Genomic DNA, 16,466 nt, shown 5'->3' with positions numbered 1-16,466 from the left:
CTGTCTCCGTGTTCCTGTCAGTTCTAACTGATGATAGGCCCTACTGGTTGGAAGCTCTCATTTGCCAAACTTGTTCTTAGCTTATTCAGAAGAATTTAGTCACTTGTACAGCAAAAGCAACATGATGATGGGGACAAGTGGTCTTCCTGTAAAGTTACATTATACAGTGGAAACTCAGTATAATGACCATCAGAAAATAAAAAGGAATTGCCTTAAAAATGCGATGAAACCTTTTTTCATACATCATTCCACTAACCAATGCCATTTTTATGACAAAAATGTGTTTCATTCTGTAAAAACCTGACACAAATAAAGTTGGGTCGAGTTGTCCAATTGCAATTGACCCTGGACAACTCGACCTGGTCGAGCTGTCCAGGGGTAGGGACGAGACGCGTCGGGTTATCCCGCGGTCGAGTTGTCCAACCCCCTCCATACCCATTTCCAAAGAGATTATTCGCAGCCGCGCACTACACTAGTCCGTAGTGTAGTGCACGTGTACACTCACTTCAGCTATGCATGCAAAACACAGACGTAGCGTCTGCTGTAACAGAGTAGCATAGCGGATACAAATTAAGAACAGGGGTTGAACACCCTCGTGAAAGCTCAGATAAAAAGTCACTGTATGCCGATCGATTCAGAAGCGATTTTTAAGTCTGGCTGGTAGTACATCGTAGACCCAGCCACCATGAAATACGTAGGGACAAGAACTGATAAGTTCGGTAAATTCTCTTTCGAAGAGGCGATATTTATGCCGGGCTATCTGCCGGACGGTGGCTTGCTCATCCCCGAAGAAGTCCCGCAAGTCTCGCGGAGCACGCTGCTAGAATGGTTCAAGCTTTCGTATCCCGAATTGTGCAAAAGGATCTTCCCTTTGTTTGTGGGCGAGGATGAGATACCATTGGCAGACTTGGAGGGTAATGGAACATTATCTATATCTATACTGTTATTGTCTGCTTTTTCTCATGTTGTTGATAGGACAGATAGAATGGAGTTGATCCCCATTTTCGTTGGGTTTCAACGATATGATGGTGATGATGATGATGATGATGCCGATGATGATGATGATGATGATATTAATACAGTGGTGGATCCAGGAGTTAGAGGGGGGTGCACCGGGCACGTGCCCCCTCTTTATTTTTTGTTATTAAAACAAAAGAAATAAAAAGGAAAAAGTGAAATGAAACCTGGAAGTAGCACCAGAATTATTTCTTGTGCCCGCCCCTTCACAGAATTCCTGGATCCCGCCCCTGTTTTGTCAAGTGTGCTGCATTAATGACAACAATGTGAATTACAGACATACAGTCAGACATGATGCTGTGTACTTATAAATGCATGTATGATTAATGGTTAATTTATTGTCAGTACTGTGCTCCTCAATACGTAGCATGTATCTAGAGTCTATATATGCAAATTCCTAGCTATGCCTATAAATAGTTTTGAAACAGTATGGTTTCCACATCTATACTGTACATCTAGCAATGTTTGCTCCACTGTAGACACCTCTGACCTAGGTGAATTGATTATAAGTGTGCATGTTATTCTGATGTTGTTTCCACATGTCAACAAATCTTGTAGAAAATACAGGTAGGCCCTATACCCTGTCCATGGCCATGCACATCAATTTGTTGATACTGTATTCAAGTTATTTGTAAATGCAGTTCAAGTGAGTGAATGTTGTATATTGTTAGTTTGTTTCCCAATGTCATAAAGTAAAATCTAACGTCCAAATTAAGGATGTGTTTGCAGGGTTCTTGTTAATTTTTTGACAGCAGGTAATTAGTCATTCACAGGCGGTTACCAAATTGGCCGGGGGTCCAGCTGAAGCTGAAAGGAAAAGAGCATTCTGGAGGGCCATTAGTGGCTTAAAATGACACCAGAATTACACACTCTACAGACTGTGAGAAATACAAAAATACACAAGTTTAAAAGGAGAACTGAAGGCAAAAAATTCTACAATCTCCAATGACCATGTCATGATGTGCATGCTATATCCTTCCTACTGCTTTAGAATTCTAACTAGTCTATACAGTACTTTCATAATATGAACATATAGGGATATTTTCAAACTGTGCAAAATGGAACATAAATCTGAATACTGTAATATATAACTACACAATCCAGACTTATATTCAGAATATATACTGGAAAAAAAAATTAACATGAAATTGACATTTGTTTTTGTCCGCGCAGCCAGGGCTCGACACTAAGTCGGGCCACCAAAAAAAAAAAAAAATCGGATGTTTGTCTATACTTTTGGGAATGAATAGCGGTCAGTCGACTCCGTAAGATGCTAAAATAAATGTCAGATGTTGCTTTTAATTTTGGAAATGAATAATTGTAATAATCGACTCCGTAAGATACTAAAATAAATGTTGGATGTTTGCTTATACTTTTGGAAATGAATAACGGTAAGATTCAGCTACGTAGGGTGGTAAAATTAATGTCAGATATTTTATTTTGCGTTCGGAAATGAAGAAGGATAACATTCGGCTCCGGAAGATGCTGAAATGAATGTCGAATGTTTGCTTTGACGTTCGGAAATGAATTATAATAATTATATTCAACTCCGTACGATGATGAAATAAATGTCGGATGTTTGCTTTTACTTTCGAAAGTAAATAGAAATAACATTCGGCTCCGGAAGATGCTAAAATAAATGTCAGATGATTGCTTTTACGTTCGGAAGTGAATAGCAGTCATATTCTACTCCATACAATGCTAGAATAACTGTAGGATGTTTGCTTTTAGATTTCGAAATGAATAACAGTAACATTTTACTGCGTTCGATGGTAAAATTAGTGTTTGATGTTTGCTTAGTATTCAACTCCGTACGATGATAAGATAAATGCCGGATGTTTGCTTTTACGTTCGAAAGTATAGCTATGGTGGATGCTAAAATACATGTCGAATGATTCCTTGACGTTCGGAAATGAATAACAATATTAAATATTCAACTCCGTACGATGATAAAATAAATGTCTAATATTTGCTTTTATGTTCGAAAGTAAATAGCAATAACATTCAGCTCTGGAAGATGCTAAATTTAATATCGAATGTTTGCTTTGGCGTTCTGAAATGAATAACAATAGTATACAACTCCGCACGATGATGAAATAAATGTCTAATATTTGCTTTTATGTTCGAAAGTAAATAGCAATAACATTCAGCTCTGGAAGATGCTAAATTTAATGTTGAATGTTTGCTTTGGCGTTCGGAAATGAATAACAATAGTATACAACTCCGTACACAATGATAAAACGAGATATGAAACTCGTCACGCTGACGAGTTAGGTGATACGCTTGGGGTCATCAGGTGTCGGTCATCTGTGATCGACAAAGAAAAGAATGTGATATAGGCACCTTGAAGTTATATTGAGCGTGCATGCAAAACCGTTTCTCTAACCACTCGGCCACGGGACATCCCCGGAAATGGTAAGGCAAAAAAGAAATGTATGGATATTACAGGGGAAAAAGTCAATGCCCACTCAACAATCGTGGCCGCGTGAACATGTATTGCATTGCTAGACGGAAATGCGGCCTTGTAACAACTGATGTCGCTATGCCATTTCTGGCAACTTGGGAAAAATACGCGCCGTAGACATAAAGCCTATAATCGGCTGGTTTTGATACCTTGTCTTTAATCACAATTTTCAGTGTGATGACGTCATCAAAGTACAAAACAATGACATGGTCTTGAAAGACAAATGTTCAAAGTACAACACCTCCGTCGTCGTCATTACATACTATGATCGGTTAGACAAAGTGAGCCTGCAAAATTTTGCAGCAGTCGAAGCAATGTGGTTTCCAACACAAAAAAGAGGGATATGGTGTGTGTCTGTGTGTGTGTATAGGTGCGTTTATATACGAACGTGATTTCTACATGGACGAATATGTAATACAAAATTGAAGAAAAAAAGTAAAATAGCTAAGTATTTTGTTTCGTGATCTTGTGGGGTTCGAACCCGCAACCTCACGTCTCTGAGACGTCGCCTTTAACCACTCGGCCATACGTCTCGGCGAGAAATTATGAGGAACGTAAACTTATGTATGTGAAAGCTGAATGGGGAATCGTTTTGTCCACATTCCATTCTCATTTTCAGTTTTAAACTGCAAATTGTCAATCTGATGATGAGATTTCAAAAAATAAAATGCATGATTACTGAAGCTTATTGTCTCAGCTACATCATACTTAAGTTTCAGAGGAAATGAAGCAGAATCAGCTGAGATAAAGGTGCTTAAACGTTGTCAAGTCAATGCATGGTTTTAAAAAAGATCCCCTCCCATAGACATAACACGTAAACTTGTCCGATTTTGCGTCTTTACCTTTAATCACAATTTAAAGTATGATGACGTCATTAAATTTCAAAACCATGACATGGACCTGAAAGGCAAATGTTCAAAGTACAACATATCTGAATTTGGGATAATATTGAGCTTAAACAACAGAGATACGAGCAAATGAATGTCAGAAACAGTACCTCAAAAAAATTAATTCCACTTTTTTGATTTCAGATGATGATATGATGACGTCATAATGTAATTATGGAAATATTAATACTTGAAACGTTATTTCCAATTCATATGTTTTTGTAATATGCAATAAAAACATAGGGTAACCAGACGTTTTAAAGAGCTATGGCGAAATAAACAAAGACATGTTTTTCGCTATATTTGCACAAAGACGCGCACACGAAATTTCAACTTTGACGCCAACGCATTCCTTTGTTATAGGTCAAAATTGATCGGAAATCAATGGATATTGTTACTTAATGTATCAGGAATCCAAATCTGTCAAAAAATGTGCATTTTCAGTTTGCTTACGCGCACTACGCGCGAAAATGTGCGGACGGACGCGAACGCGCGAAACGCTTAAAATTGTCTGAAACTTCGAGATTTCCCATTGGTAAGTTGTTTTGAGCCTTTTAAAAGTTTGACGCGCGCGTACGCGCGCGTAATAATGTCTTAGGTAATTAGCATTAAAATGTATGATAGAGCGTGACCTGAACTTAATGTCCGCCGAAAATGATACAGACATGACCTTTAGATATGAAGTTATGATCGATCATGTAACATGGTCCGAAAATCACAAAATGGCGCCTAGATGACGTCATAGATATGTTACTGTCATGAAAACCTTATTGTGGCTAGATTTTGTCATGAGACATGTTCCCTGAAAATGTCATGTTATTCCGTAATGTCATTCTTGAGATATTGATGACACAAAATTGTCCAGAAAGAAAGAAGAATAAAAAGAAACGAGATATGAAACTCGTCACGCTGACGAGTTAGGTGATACGCTTGGGGTCATCAGGTGTCGGTCATCTGTGATCGACAAAGAAAAGAATGTGATATAGGCACCTTGAAGTTATATTGAGCGTGCATGCAAAACCGTTTCTCTAACCACTCGGCCACGGGACATCCCCGGAAATGGTAAGGGAAAAAAGAAATGTATAGATATTACAGGGGGAAAAGTCAATGCCCACTCAACAATCGTGGCCGCGTGAACATGTATTGCATTGCTAGACGGAAATGCGGCCTTGTAACGACTGATGTCGCTATGCCATTTCTGGCAACTTGGGAAAAATACGCGCCGTAGACATAAAGCCTATAATCGGCTGGTTTTGATACCTTGCCTTTAATCACAATTTTCAATGTGATGACGTCATCAAAGTACAAAACATTGACATGGTCTTGAAAGACAATTGTTCAAAGTACAACACCTCAGTCGTCGTCATTACATACTATGATCGGTTTGACAAAGTCAGCCTGCAAAATTTTGCAGCAGTCGAAGCAATGTGGTCTCCAACACAAAAAAGAGGGATATGGTGTGTGTCTGTGTGTCTGTGTGTGTGTATAGGTGCGTTTATATACGAACGTGATTTCTACATGGACGAATATGTAATACAAAATTGAAAAAAAAAGTAAAATAGCTAAGTATTTTGTTTCGTGATCTTGTGGGGTTCGAACCCGCAACTTCACGTCTCTGAGACGTCGCCTTTAACCACTCGGCCATACGTCTCGGCGAGAAAATATGAGGAACGTAAACTTATGTATGTGAAAGCTGAATCGGGAATCGTTTTGTCCACATTCCATTCTCATTTTCAGTTTTAAACTGCAAAATTGTCAACCTGATGATGAGATTTCAAAAAATAAAATGCATGATTACTGAAGCTTATTGTCTCAGCTACAACATACTTAAGTTTCAGAGGAAATGAAGCAAAATCAGCTGAGATAAATGTGCTTAAACGTTGTCAAGTCAATGCATGGTTTAAAAAAAATCACCTCCCATAGACATTACACGTAAACTTGTCCGATTTTGCATCTTTACCTTTAATCACAATTTAAGGTATGATGACGTCATCAAATTTCAAAACCATGACTTGGACTTGAAAGGCAATTGTTCAAAGTACAACATATCTGAATTTGGGATAATATTGAGCTTAAACAACAGAGATACGAGCAAATGAATGTCAGAAACAGTACCTCAAAAAAATTAATTCCACTTTTTTGATTTCAGATGATGATATGATGACGTCATAATGTAATTATGGAAATATTAATACTTGAAACGTTATTTCCAATTCATATGTTTTTGTAATATGCAATAAAAACATAGGGTAACCAGACGTTTTAAAGAGCTATGGCGAAATAAACAAAGACATGTTTTTCGCTATATTTGCACAAAGACGCGCACACGAAATTTCAACTTTGACGCCAACGCATTCCTTTGTTATAGGTCAAAATTGATCGGAAATCAATGGATATTGTTACTTAATGTATCAGGAATCCAAATCTGTCAAAAAATGTGCATTTTCAGTTTGCTTACGCGCACTACGCGCGAAAATGTGCGGACGGACGCGAACGCGCGAAACGCTTAAAATTGTCTGAAACTTCGAGATTTCCCATTGGTAAGTTGTTTTGAGCCTTTTAAAAGTTTGACGCGCGCGTACGCGCGCGTAATAATGTCTTAGGTAATTAGCATTAAAATGTATGATAGAGCGTGACCTGAACTTAATGTCCGCCGAAAATGATACAGAAATGACCTTTAGATATGAAGTTATGATCGATCATGTAACATGGTCCGAAAATCACAAAATGGCGCCTAGATGACGTCATAGATATGTTACTGTCATGAAAACCTTATTGTGGCTAGATTTTGTCATGAGACATGTTCCCTGAAAATGTCATGTTATTCCGTAATGTCATTCTTGAGATATTGATGACACAAAATTGTCCAGAAAGAAAGAAGAATAAAAAGAAACGAGATATGAAACTCGTCACGCTGACGAGTTAGGTGATACGCTTGGGGTCATCAGGTGTCGGTCATCTGTGATCGACAAAGAAAAGAATGTGATATAGGCACCTTGAAGTTATATTGAGCGTGCATGCAAAACCGTTTCTCTAACCACTCGGCCACGGGACATCCCCGGAAATGGTAAGGCAAAAAAGAAATGTATAGATATTACAGGGGAAAAAGTCAATGCCCACTCAACAATCGTGGCCGCGTGAACATGTATTGCATTGCTAGACGGAAATGCGGCCTTGTAACGACTGATGTCGCTATGCCATTTCTGGCAACTTGGGAAAAATACGCGCCGTAGACATAAAGCCTATAATCGGCTGGTTTTGATACCTTGCCTTTAATCACAATTTTCAGTGTGATGACGTCATCAAAGTACAGAACAATGACATGGTCTTGAAAGACAATTGTTCAAAGTACAACACCTCCGTCGTCATTACATACTATGATCGGTTTGACAAAGTCAGCCTGCAAAATTTTGCAGCAGTCGAAGCAATGTGGTCTCCAACACAAAAAAGAGGGATATGGTGTGTGTCTGTGTGTCTGTGTGTGTGTATAGGTGCGTTTATATACGAACGTGATTTCTACATGGACGAATATGTAATACAAAATTGAAGAAAAAAAGTAAAATAGCTAAGTATTTTGTTTCGTGATCTTGTGGGGTTCGAACCCGCAACCTCACGTCTCTGAGACGTCGCCTTTAACCACTCGGCCATACGTCTCGGCGAGAAAATATGAGGAACGTAAACTTATGTATGTGAAAGCTGAATCGGGAATCGTTTTGTCCACATTCCATTCTCATTTTCAGTTTTAAACTGCAAAATTGTCAACCTGATGATGAGATTTCAAAAAATAAAATGCATGATTACTGAAGCTTATTGTCTCAGCTACAACATACTTAAGTTTCAGAGGAAATGGAGCAAAATCAGCTGAGATAAAGGTGCTTAAACGTTGTCAAGTCAATGCATGGTTTTAAAAAAAATCACCTCCCATAGACATAACACGTAAACTTGTCCGATTTTGCATCTTTACCTTTAATCACAATTTAAGGTATGATGACGTCATCAAATTTCAAAACCATGACTTGGACTTAAAAGGCAAATGTTCAAAGTACAACATATCTGAATTTGGGATAATATTGAGCTTAAACAACAGAGATACGAGCAAATGAATGTCAGAAACAGTACCTCAAAAAATTAATTCCACTTTTTTGATTTCAGATGATGATATGATGACGTCATAATGTATTTAGGGAAATATTGATACTTGAAACGTTATTTTCAATTCATATGCTTTTGTAATATGCAATAAAAACATAGGGTCACCTGACGTTTTAAAGAGCTATGGCGAAATAAACAAAGACATGTTTTTCGCTATATTTCCACATAGACGCGCACACGAAATTTCAACTTTGACGCCAACGCATTCCTTTGTTATAGGTCAAAATTGATCGGAAATCAATGGATATTGTTACTTAATGTATCAGGAATCCAAATCTGTCAAAAAATGTGCATTTTCATGTTGCTTACGCGCACTGCGCGCGGAAATGCGCGGACGGACGCGAACGCGCGGAACGCTTAAAATTGTCTGAAACTTCGAGATTTCCCATTGGGAAGTCGTTTTAAGCATTTAAAAACTTTGACGCGCGCTAATGCGCGCGTAATGATGTCCTAGGTAATTAGCATTAAAAAGTAAGATAGAGTGTGACCTGAACTTTATGTCCAACGAAAATGATACAGAAATGACCTTTAGTTATGAAGTTATGATCGATCATGTAACATGGTCCGAAAATCACAAAATGGCGCCTAGATGACGTCATAGATATGTAACTGTCATGAAAACCTTATTGTGGCTAGATATTGTCATGAGACATGTTGACTGAAAATGTCATGTTATTCCGTCATGTCAATGTTGAGATATTCACGACACAAAATGTGCCAGAAAGAAAGAAGAATAAAAAGAAAGAAAGGAAGATTTTGACAAACACAATAGGTGATACGCTAAAAGCGTATCACCTAATAAAGAGAGATTTTGACAATCACAATAGGTGATACGCTGATAGCGTATCACCTAATAAATGCCGGATGTTTGCCTTTACGTTCGAAAGTAAATAGCAATAACGTTCAGCTACGGAAGATGCAAAAATAATGTCGAATGATCCCTTGACGTTCGGAAATGGATAACAATAAGGCCAAGTAAAAAAAGAAACCAGTTTCTCGTCCTCGCGCGCATCGATTTTGGCCGCCGCATCGATTTTTTTACTATTTACTATTTTCAAAATGGCGCTGAAAATACCAAGAAATTCATAATTCTCGTCCCAGCCCGCTCCCCGCCCGCATCGATTTTCAGTTGCCGCATCGACTTTTTTGATATTTACTATTTTTTCGGCCGCCGAAAAAAAATCGACAATTCACCTATCAATCGTGATGTCTCATTTCTAAGGTACGCCTTGCGTCCTCTACTTAGCTGTAGTACAGCTGGCGCTGTAGCTTCTGCAGTGCGTATGTAATAACGCATGCATTTCACACTGCGAGCTCGGCAAGAAGGAATGACCCACAAAGCAGTCGAACTGTAGTTGGATGCTATGGGCCTGGGCGCGGGCGGGCCTGGGCTGTGAAGTACAGCGCACTCGGTACGTCGTGAACGCGATAGCGGCAACATTTTTGCGAACAATCGCTGATATTCCACGCATATTTCGCGTCGCATTGTTCGTATTTTTCCCCGTTTCTCATATTTTAAGCGGATGAATTGTACTGTACAAATGCTTGTGAGGATTGTATCGAGTTTGTATACATTTTCATGTCATTGTGACCTATGTGCATGTGTATGCAGTGTCGGAAGGTACGGTGCCAGCGCAGTGGCCGTGCCGCACCGTATACTGTATTGGCAAAGTGTGCGTGTCTACGTCTGTAGCTGTCAAGTTTTTCCAGGGTCCCCATCCCCTGGTCTGTCAGCTGTCTGCACATTCGAATGTGTAGAGGCCCGTACACTCTGTTCTGTAACGTTGCATCTGACGGCGATGTATTGTTCTATTTTTAAGAGAAAATGAATGCGCTTTTCCAGCAAATGTAGAATTATTAAATGGGTGTATCTACAAAATAAATAACTTTTCCACGGATTCTGGCTTGTCTCGTATTTCTGCGGGATACTTTTCTTTACGACGTATATTCACGGACACGGCCGTGAGTCGTAACATTTGTAGTGTGGTATACAGGGCAGGGGAAGCTCGGTATAACGAACACTGCTATAACGAGATATCGGTTATTCCGAGGAAATTTTCCCGGTCCCAAATTTCCTTCCACACAAGTCCATATAAAATGCTACTCTTATAGCGAGATCGGCTATAACGAAATAACTGCTATAACGAGAAAAATTTTGTGATTTCCAAACAAAGAAAAACATAGCCAATCAAACCTGATATAGCGAGGTAAAGCAAAATGTCTTCGGGTAAAGCTTACTAGTAACTTCGCCTGTGCTATCACGGTCCGAGATTGTAAAGCTCGATGCGCCAAAAACTGTCTTGTACACACACATTTTCTTCAGTTCACTCTACAGCTAGCACCGCATGTTGTACCTTGTACGTGTATGTGTGTGTGTGTGCGCGCGCACTGATACATGCAGAAAATGTGGTGGGACGGCCGTATACATGGCATCATCATGACGTTTAGCAAGTGTGAGGCAATCTGATGCTGTGATTGGTTTTCTACGTAGGGAATTCCCCATCTACACACACACACACACACATGCAGTCATAATGTACATACAGAATGTGTCACACACACACATACAGAATGTGTCACACACACACACACACAGCATTGTGCAGACCATATTCAAGCTTTCCACACACAACACCCATACCATAACCACATACCAATCCACAGACGATCTTCACACAATCGCAAGCTATGTAGATTTACAAATTCAAACATCTGTTCTACAATTAATAAGAAAAACATTCTTGATATCGGATTTCATTGGCGAAAAAACATCTTCTTACCCATAAAGGTGAGTAATTACCTCACACACATTACCAAGTTATCAGTATTGATTGAAAGATGATGGGTAGTCCCACGTGTGCAAATTAATGTCTTTATGTTATGCCTTCTTTTATGCCTACTGGTATAACGAGATATCGGCTATAATAACGAGGAAAACGACTCGGTCCCGACCATCTCGTTATATCGAGTTTCCACTGTACAATCATCATCCAAATGATGAGTGATTATCAAATGTCTTTTTAGAACATGAAGAAACATCTTTAAATGTTTAATGCTATAATGCCATAAATCAGTATCATTTTGACATCCATCTGCAATTGTACAAGCCAGTTTCCAGTTGAATGTGCTACAATTGTACTGTGAAGAAATGCATATACATACCAGCTGTGTGGACACAAAAAGTCACAAACACCAATAATAAATAAAGCAGTGTTTTGAATATCATGCAATTTATTTCAGTCGTACGTTTGTTGAAAGACATGTTTTATACCTGTTTCAATTAATAGCACAATACATCAGAATTGCAAGTACACTGATATCAGAAATGCCATTACAACACTAAATACCAGTATTAAGATGGTCATTTTCCCTTGACATCTGTAGTGGAAAGAAAAAGCAAATGTATTTCTGCATGCATGAAGTTTCATTTCAAGTATGGTACATCTATTTGTTTGAAAATGCACAGAGTGCAGGCAAGACATACACTTGGGACCTGGTCTCTCATTCCACAGCTACCAGAGTGATATTTCATTTCATAGATTGGATATAGAAAATAGTAAAACCCTCTCTCGTTACCTTTCTCAGAATTACCGGACGAGAAACACATATTACTTTCATTTTGACAATCCTCGAAAAAATAGTAAGATATCAAATAGTAAGGACCTCCCTCATCGCCTTGCTCAAAAAACCCGGACGAGAAACTACTTTCTTTTTTTTACTTGGCCTAATATTCAACTCCGTAAGATGATAAAATAAATGTCCGATGTTTGCTTTTATGTTCGAAAGTAAATAGCAATACCATTCAGCTCCGAAAGATGCTAAGATTAATGTCGAATGCTTGTTTTGGCGTTCGGAAATAAATAGCAACAGTAACTCACAACTCCGTACGATGATAAAATTAATGCCGGATGTTTGCTTTTACGTTCGAAAGTAAATAGCAATAACATTTAGCTCCGGAAGATGCTAAAATAAAATTAATGTCGAATGGTCCCTTTGGCGTTCGGAAATGAATAACAATAATATTCAACTCCGTACGATGATTAAATAAATGTCGGATGTTTGCTTTTTCTTTCGAAAGTAAAAAGCAATAACGTTCGGCTCCGGAGGATGCTAAAATAAATGTCGGGTATTTGCTTTTACATTTTGAAATGAATAACAGTAACATTCAGCTGCGTTTGATGGTAAAGTAAGTGCCTGATGTCTGCCTTGACGTTCAAAAATGAAAAACAGTAAATTCGGCTCCGTATAGATGCTTAATTGTCAGATGATTCATTTCACTTTCGGAAGTGGACAGCAGTAATTTTCGGCTCCGTATATACGATAATGAAATAAATGTCGGATGTTTGCTTTTGAATTTGGAAATGAATAACGGTAATATTCTGCTCCGTACGATGCTAAAATAAATAACAGATTGATGCTTTTACATTTGGAAATGATTAACGGTATCAATCGGCTCAGTTAGATACTAAAATAAATAGCGGATGTTTGCTTTCACATTCGGAAATGAATAAGGAAAACATAGAGCTCCGCAAGATGCTAAAATGAATATCACGCACGCGTATCTCGCGAAAAACAAAATCGAATGATTTTATCAATAAATTAGTAGGAACATCGGAAGGTATTTCTGTGTCCTCCTATCGCGTGGTTTAGGAGAAAACATGAACTACTCTGCAAAACGGGAACGAGACATGGATAGCGTTAATTTGGTTATCGATGTTCCGTTTGTCGCGTGTTTGAAAGCGGCAAGTCAAGAAATGGAACCTCGCGAAAAGGAAATGGAATGACTATGATTATGTTATGTGGTAAAGAAGAAAATTGGGAGGAACAGTACTCGGTTATTCTTCACAGATATGGAAAAGCGGTAAAGAAGGATAACGGCGGGACTGAAACATGTTTGTTTCTGAGTCTTCCCGCTTCAGATAGTATAACGCTCGTTGCATGCCAGCTCGTATTCTCATGGTCGGACATCCGGGTATTTTGCGTGTCACGGGGTCATGGATAGCAGTGGAGTGAAAACAAACAGTCGCGTGAGCCTGGAGTGGTAACGCTGTACGTGTTTTCTGCCGGGGCGCCCCGCGAGCATAGCGCTAGCGCAAGCTGTACTACTGTAGCTGTGCGGGCGGCAGGATTAGGCCCTAGGCCTACCCTAAATTAGGCCCTACCCTAACCTACTACAGTACTAACGTTAGGCCTATAGACCTACCTGAAGTTTCTATGAGGGTACTAAGTATGCGTAGATATCGGGGTAGGGCCTACTCAAAGAGGTTCTACCGCACATCTGGCCATTTTGTCGGGTCGTTGATCCAGAGTCCTGCCGCGATTTCATACGGGCACAGGTCCAGTCCGACTGCCTTCAACTTGGCAAAATACCGGGACTGATCGATCGACAGGATCCAGATTATTAGAATATTGCTGGTAAGACATGATGCGTGTATCTCATGAATGATGGCACAAATGACAAAATGAATAATGAAAAACAGTCCCCATGTCTGCGTAGAGTTGCACACATAAATTATACGCGTCGCGTCGCACATGCACAGCATGCAGTACGCGCATTATGCAGGCTTAGCGCATGCAAGCTGTTTGTTTTCACTCCAGTCAACCGGAAGTGACGTGTAGCCGACCGCAAGAATACGAGTACGTACCAAGTACGTACCGACTCACGTACATCGAGCGGGCACAGTAGTGTCAGTGTGCACTGCGCGCGCGTGCAGTTTCGAATGGAAACTATTTTTTCTTTATTTTTGTTATTTTAATATATTTTTTTCTTGTTTTTTTTTTTTATTTTTCAATGAGGCGACAGGCGGTAACGATCGGCGTTACAGCCGGTAAAAATAACCGGTTACCGGCTATTAGTTAGAGGGGTGCTGGCATGCAAAAAAAAAAAAAATAAGTCAGGAGCAAACTTGGGACATTTTTCTGTAACAATATAATTTCAACAACAACAAAAACAACTACAACAGCGACAACAACATGGCAGCAATAACAACAAAACAAAAACCTCTGCTATGGCCAAAGGCCGTGTTAAAGGGCTCTTCCCAGTAGAATGAGCACACTGTCTTGGAACAATGACAAGAAGAGCCAGTATGGTGTTCTGCTGAGTTCTCCAGTCCGATGGACAGGAGCATGACACATAAACTTGACACATACTGTAAAAGTGGAAATTTTCGTGGTATTGAAATTTTCGTGGTATTGAAATTTTCGCGCATTTCGTGCAACCAAAGACAAGGGTGAAAAAAACAGCACGCCCCCCCCCCCCTTAAAGGCATAATTTACCATTTGCAAGAAACAAAAACCCAGCAATCATGCTTTAAAATAGTTCTAGGATATGAGTTATAGGGAAAGAAACAACCACTGTGAAAATTTGAATCTGTATAATCGATGTTAGGTATTGTTGAATACATAAAATGTGAACAATAGTTGTAATAACAATGTTTCCTGACTAAACCGTCAACAGTCATGGTTTAATGAGAAAAATACTGAAAAAAAAACTCCTTATATTTTAGACTTGATTGCAAAAATTTTTTACGGTATATACATGTAGGATGTTTTGTGATACAACAGACCTATACATATGCATCAAATGGGATATCTTGAACATTTTTTAAATCACTGCTCGCAAAGGTACACGAGACCTTTAATGAGGCCCCTGATATTATCAGCCACCGTACATTTTATTACAGATATAGTGGATCGAGCCATGGCCAAGCTGAAGATCCCGGAGGTCCTCCGCGTGGCGAAACTCTCCAACAATCTCAACATCATGGAGCTCTTCCACACCAAAACGCTCTCCTTCAAAGACCTGTCCATGGTGTCACTGGCCCAGTTCATGCAGTACTTCTTGGCAAAGAGAAAGAAGAATATCATCCTCATTGTTGGTGAATATTAATGTTCACATTTTGAGTTACTTTGTCATACTTATTTTAGTTGTTATTGTAAACATTCAGTACCTGGTACACTGATTATCATTGTCATTATGTTCAATGATTTGACTATTGATTAATTGGATACCGGTACTGTATTATTATTATCATTATTATTATTATCATTATTATTATTATTATTATTATTATTATTATTATTATTATTGTATTATTGTTGTCATTGTTGTTGTTGTTGTTGTTGTTGTTGTTATCATTATTATTATCATCATCATCATCATCATCATCATATATTTGACCAGGTAAAGACCATATACATATCCTTATTATGATAGTCAAACAATAGGACATACAGTGAAAACGAAATGCACATGGCAGTAGTAAAAATACTGTATAATATGAACAAAAACATGTAGGACCTATAAATTATGTGCTAGTATTGGCTGCCAGGGTAGTCCACATCCTGGACTGCTCGTAGCGTGCCCGCGTACGGGTGAGCCGAAATTTGTATATTTCCGCGTCATCATCACGTTTTGTTCTTATCCTTTTTTTTTTTGATAGATTTTGACAAGCAAGCGCAGGGAGCGAGCAGACAATATTTGTATTTCAGCTTACAAAACATGGAATTCTTGTCATTTTTGCTTATTTAATCTTACAATTCTAATCAAGATATAGTGACGGCCGTATAGATAACGATTTACACCAACAAACTGAGGATTTGAAAAAAATACTCTAAATTAGTACGCGCGAGTGAGCCGAAATTTGTATATTTCCGCGTCATCATTACGTTTTGTTCTTATCTTTTTTATTTGTTTTTTGCACCCCCCCCCCCCCCCGTATGTTCGAAACCGTTGGCGAACTCTTTTGATCCAATCGGCGGTCGCTTCAGAACGAAAGAAATTGCAGCCGTTGCTCCGTGTAACATTTTGCCTTCTAACAGTGGCATGTGTGAACACAATATACATTGTCATTTTGTCCGCTTCATCATCGCGTTTTGTTCTTATCTTCTTTTTTTATATGAATTTTGGCGAGCGAGCGCAGATAGCGAGCCGAAAATTGTATTTC

General features: G+C 38.9%; 1 protein-coding gene across 1 annotated transcript in view; it reads left to right on the top strand.

Moving 5' to 3' along the window:
* The first annotated feature begins 621 nt into the window (after positions 1-621).
* Positions 622-16,466, top strand: part of LOC139740552 (threonine synthase-like 2) — a 29,957-nt gene continuing 14,112 nt past the window's right edge. The window contains exons 1-2 of the mRNA XM_071651140.1: positions 622-914; positions 15,204-15,398. Of these exons, the coding sequence (XP_071507241.1) occupies positions 686-914; positions 15,204-15,398 (424 nt within the window). The 5' untranslated portion in view covers positions 622-685. The remainder of the gene's footprint in view (positions 915-15,203; positions 15,399-16,466) is intronic.

This window comes from Diadema antillarum, unplaced genomic scaffold (assembly GCF_040938485.1).
Source record: "Diadema antillarum isolate AM-2024a unplaced genomic scaffold, OU_Dant_1.0 seq00000861_RagTag, whole genome shotgun sequence".
NCBI classification, from domain to species: Eukaryota; Metazoa; Echinodermata; class Echinoidea; order Diadematoida; family Diadematidae; genus Diadema; species Diadema antillarum.
This window is presented reverse-complemented; position numbering and strand designations above follow the sequence as displayed.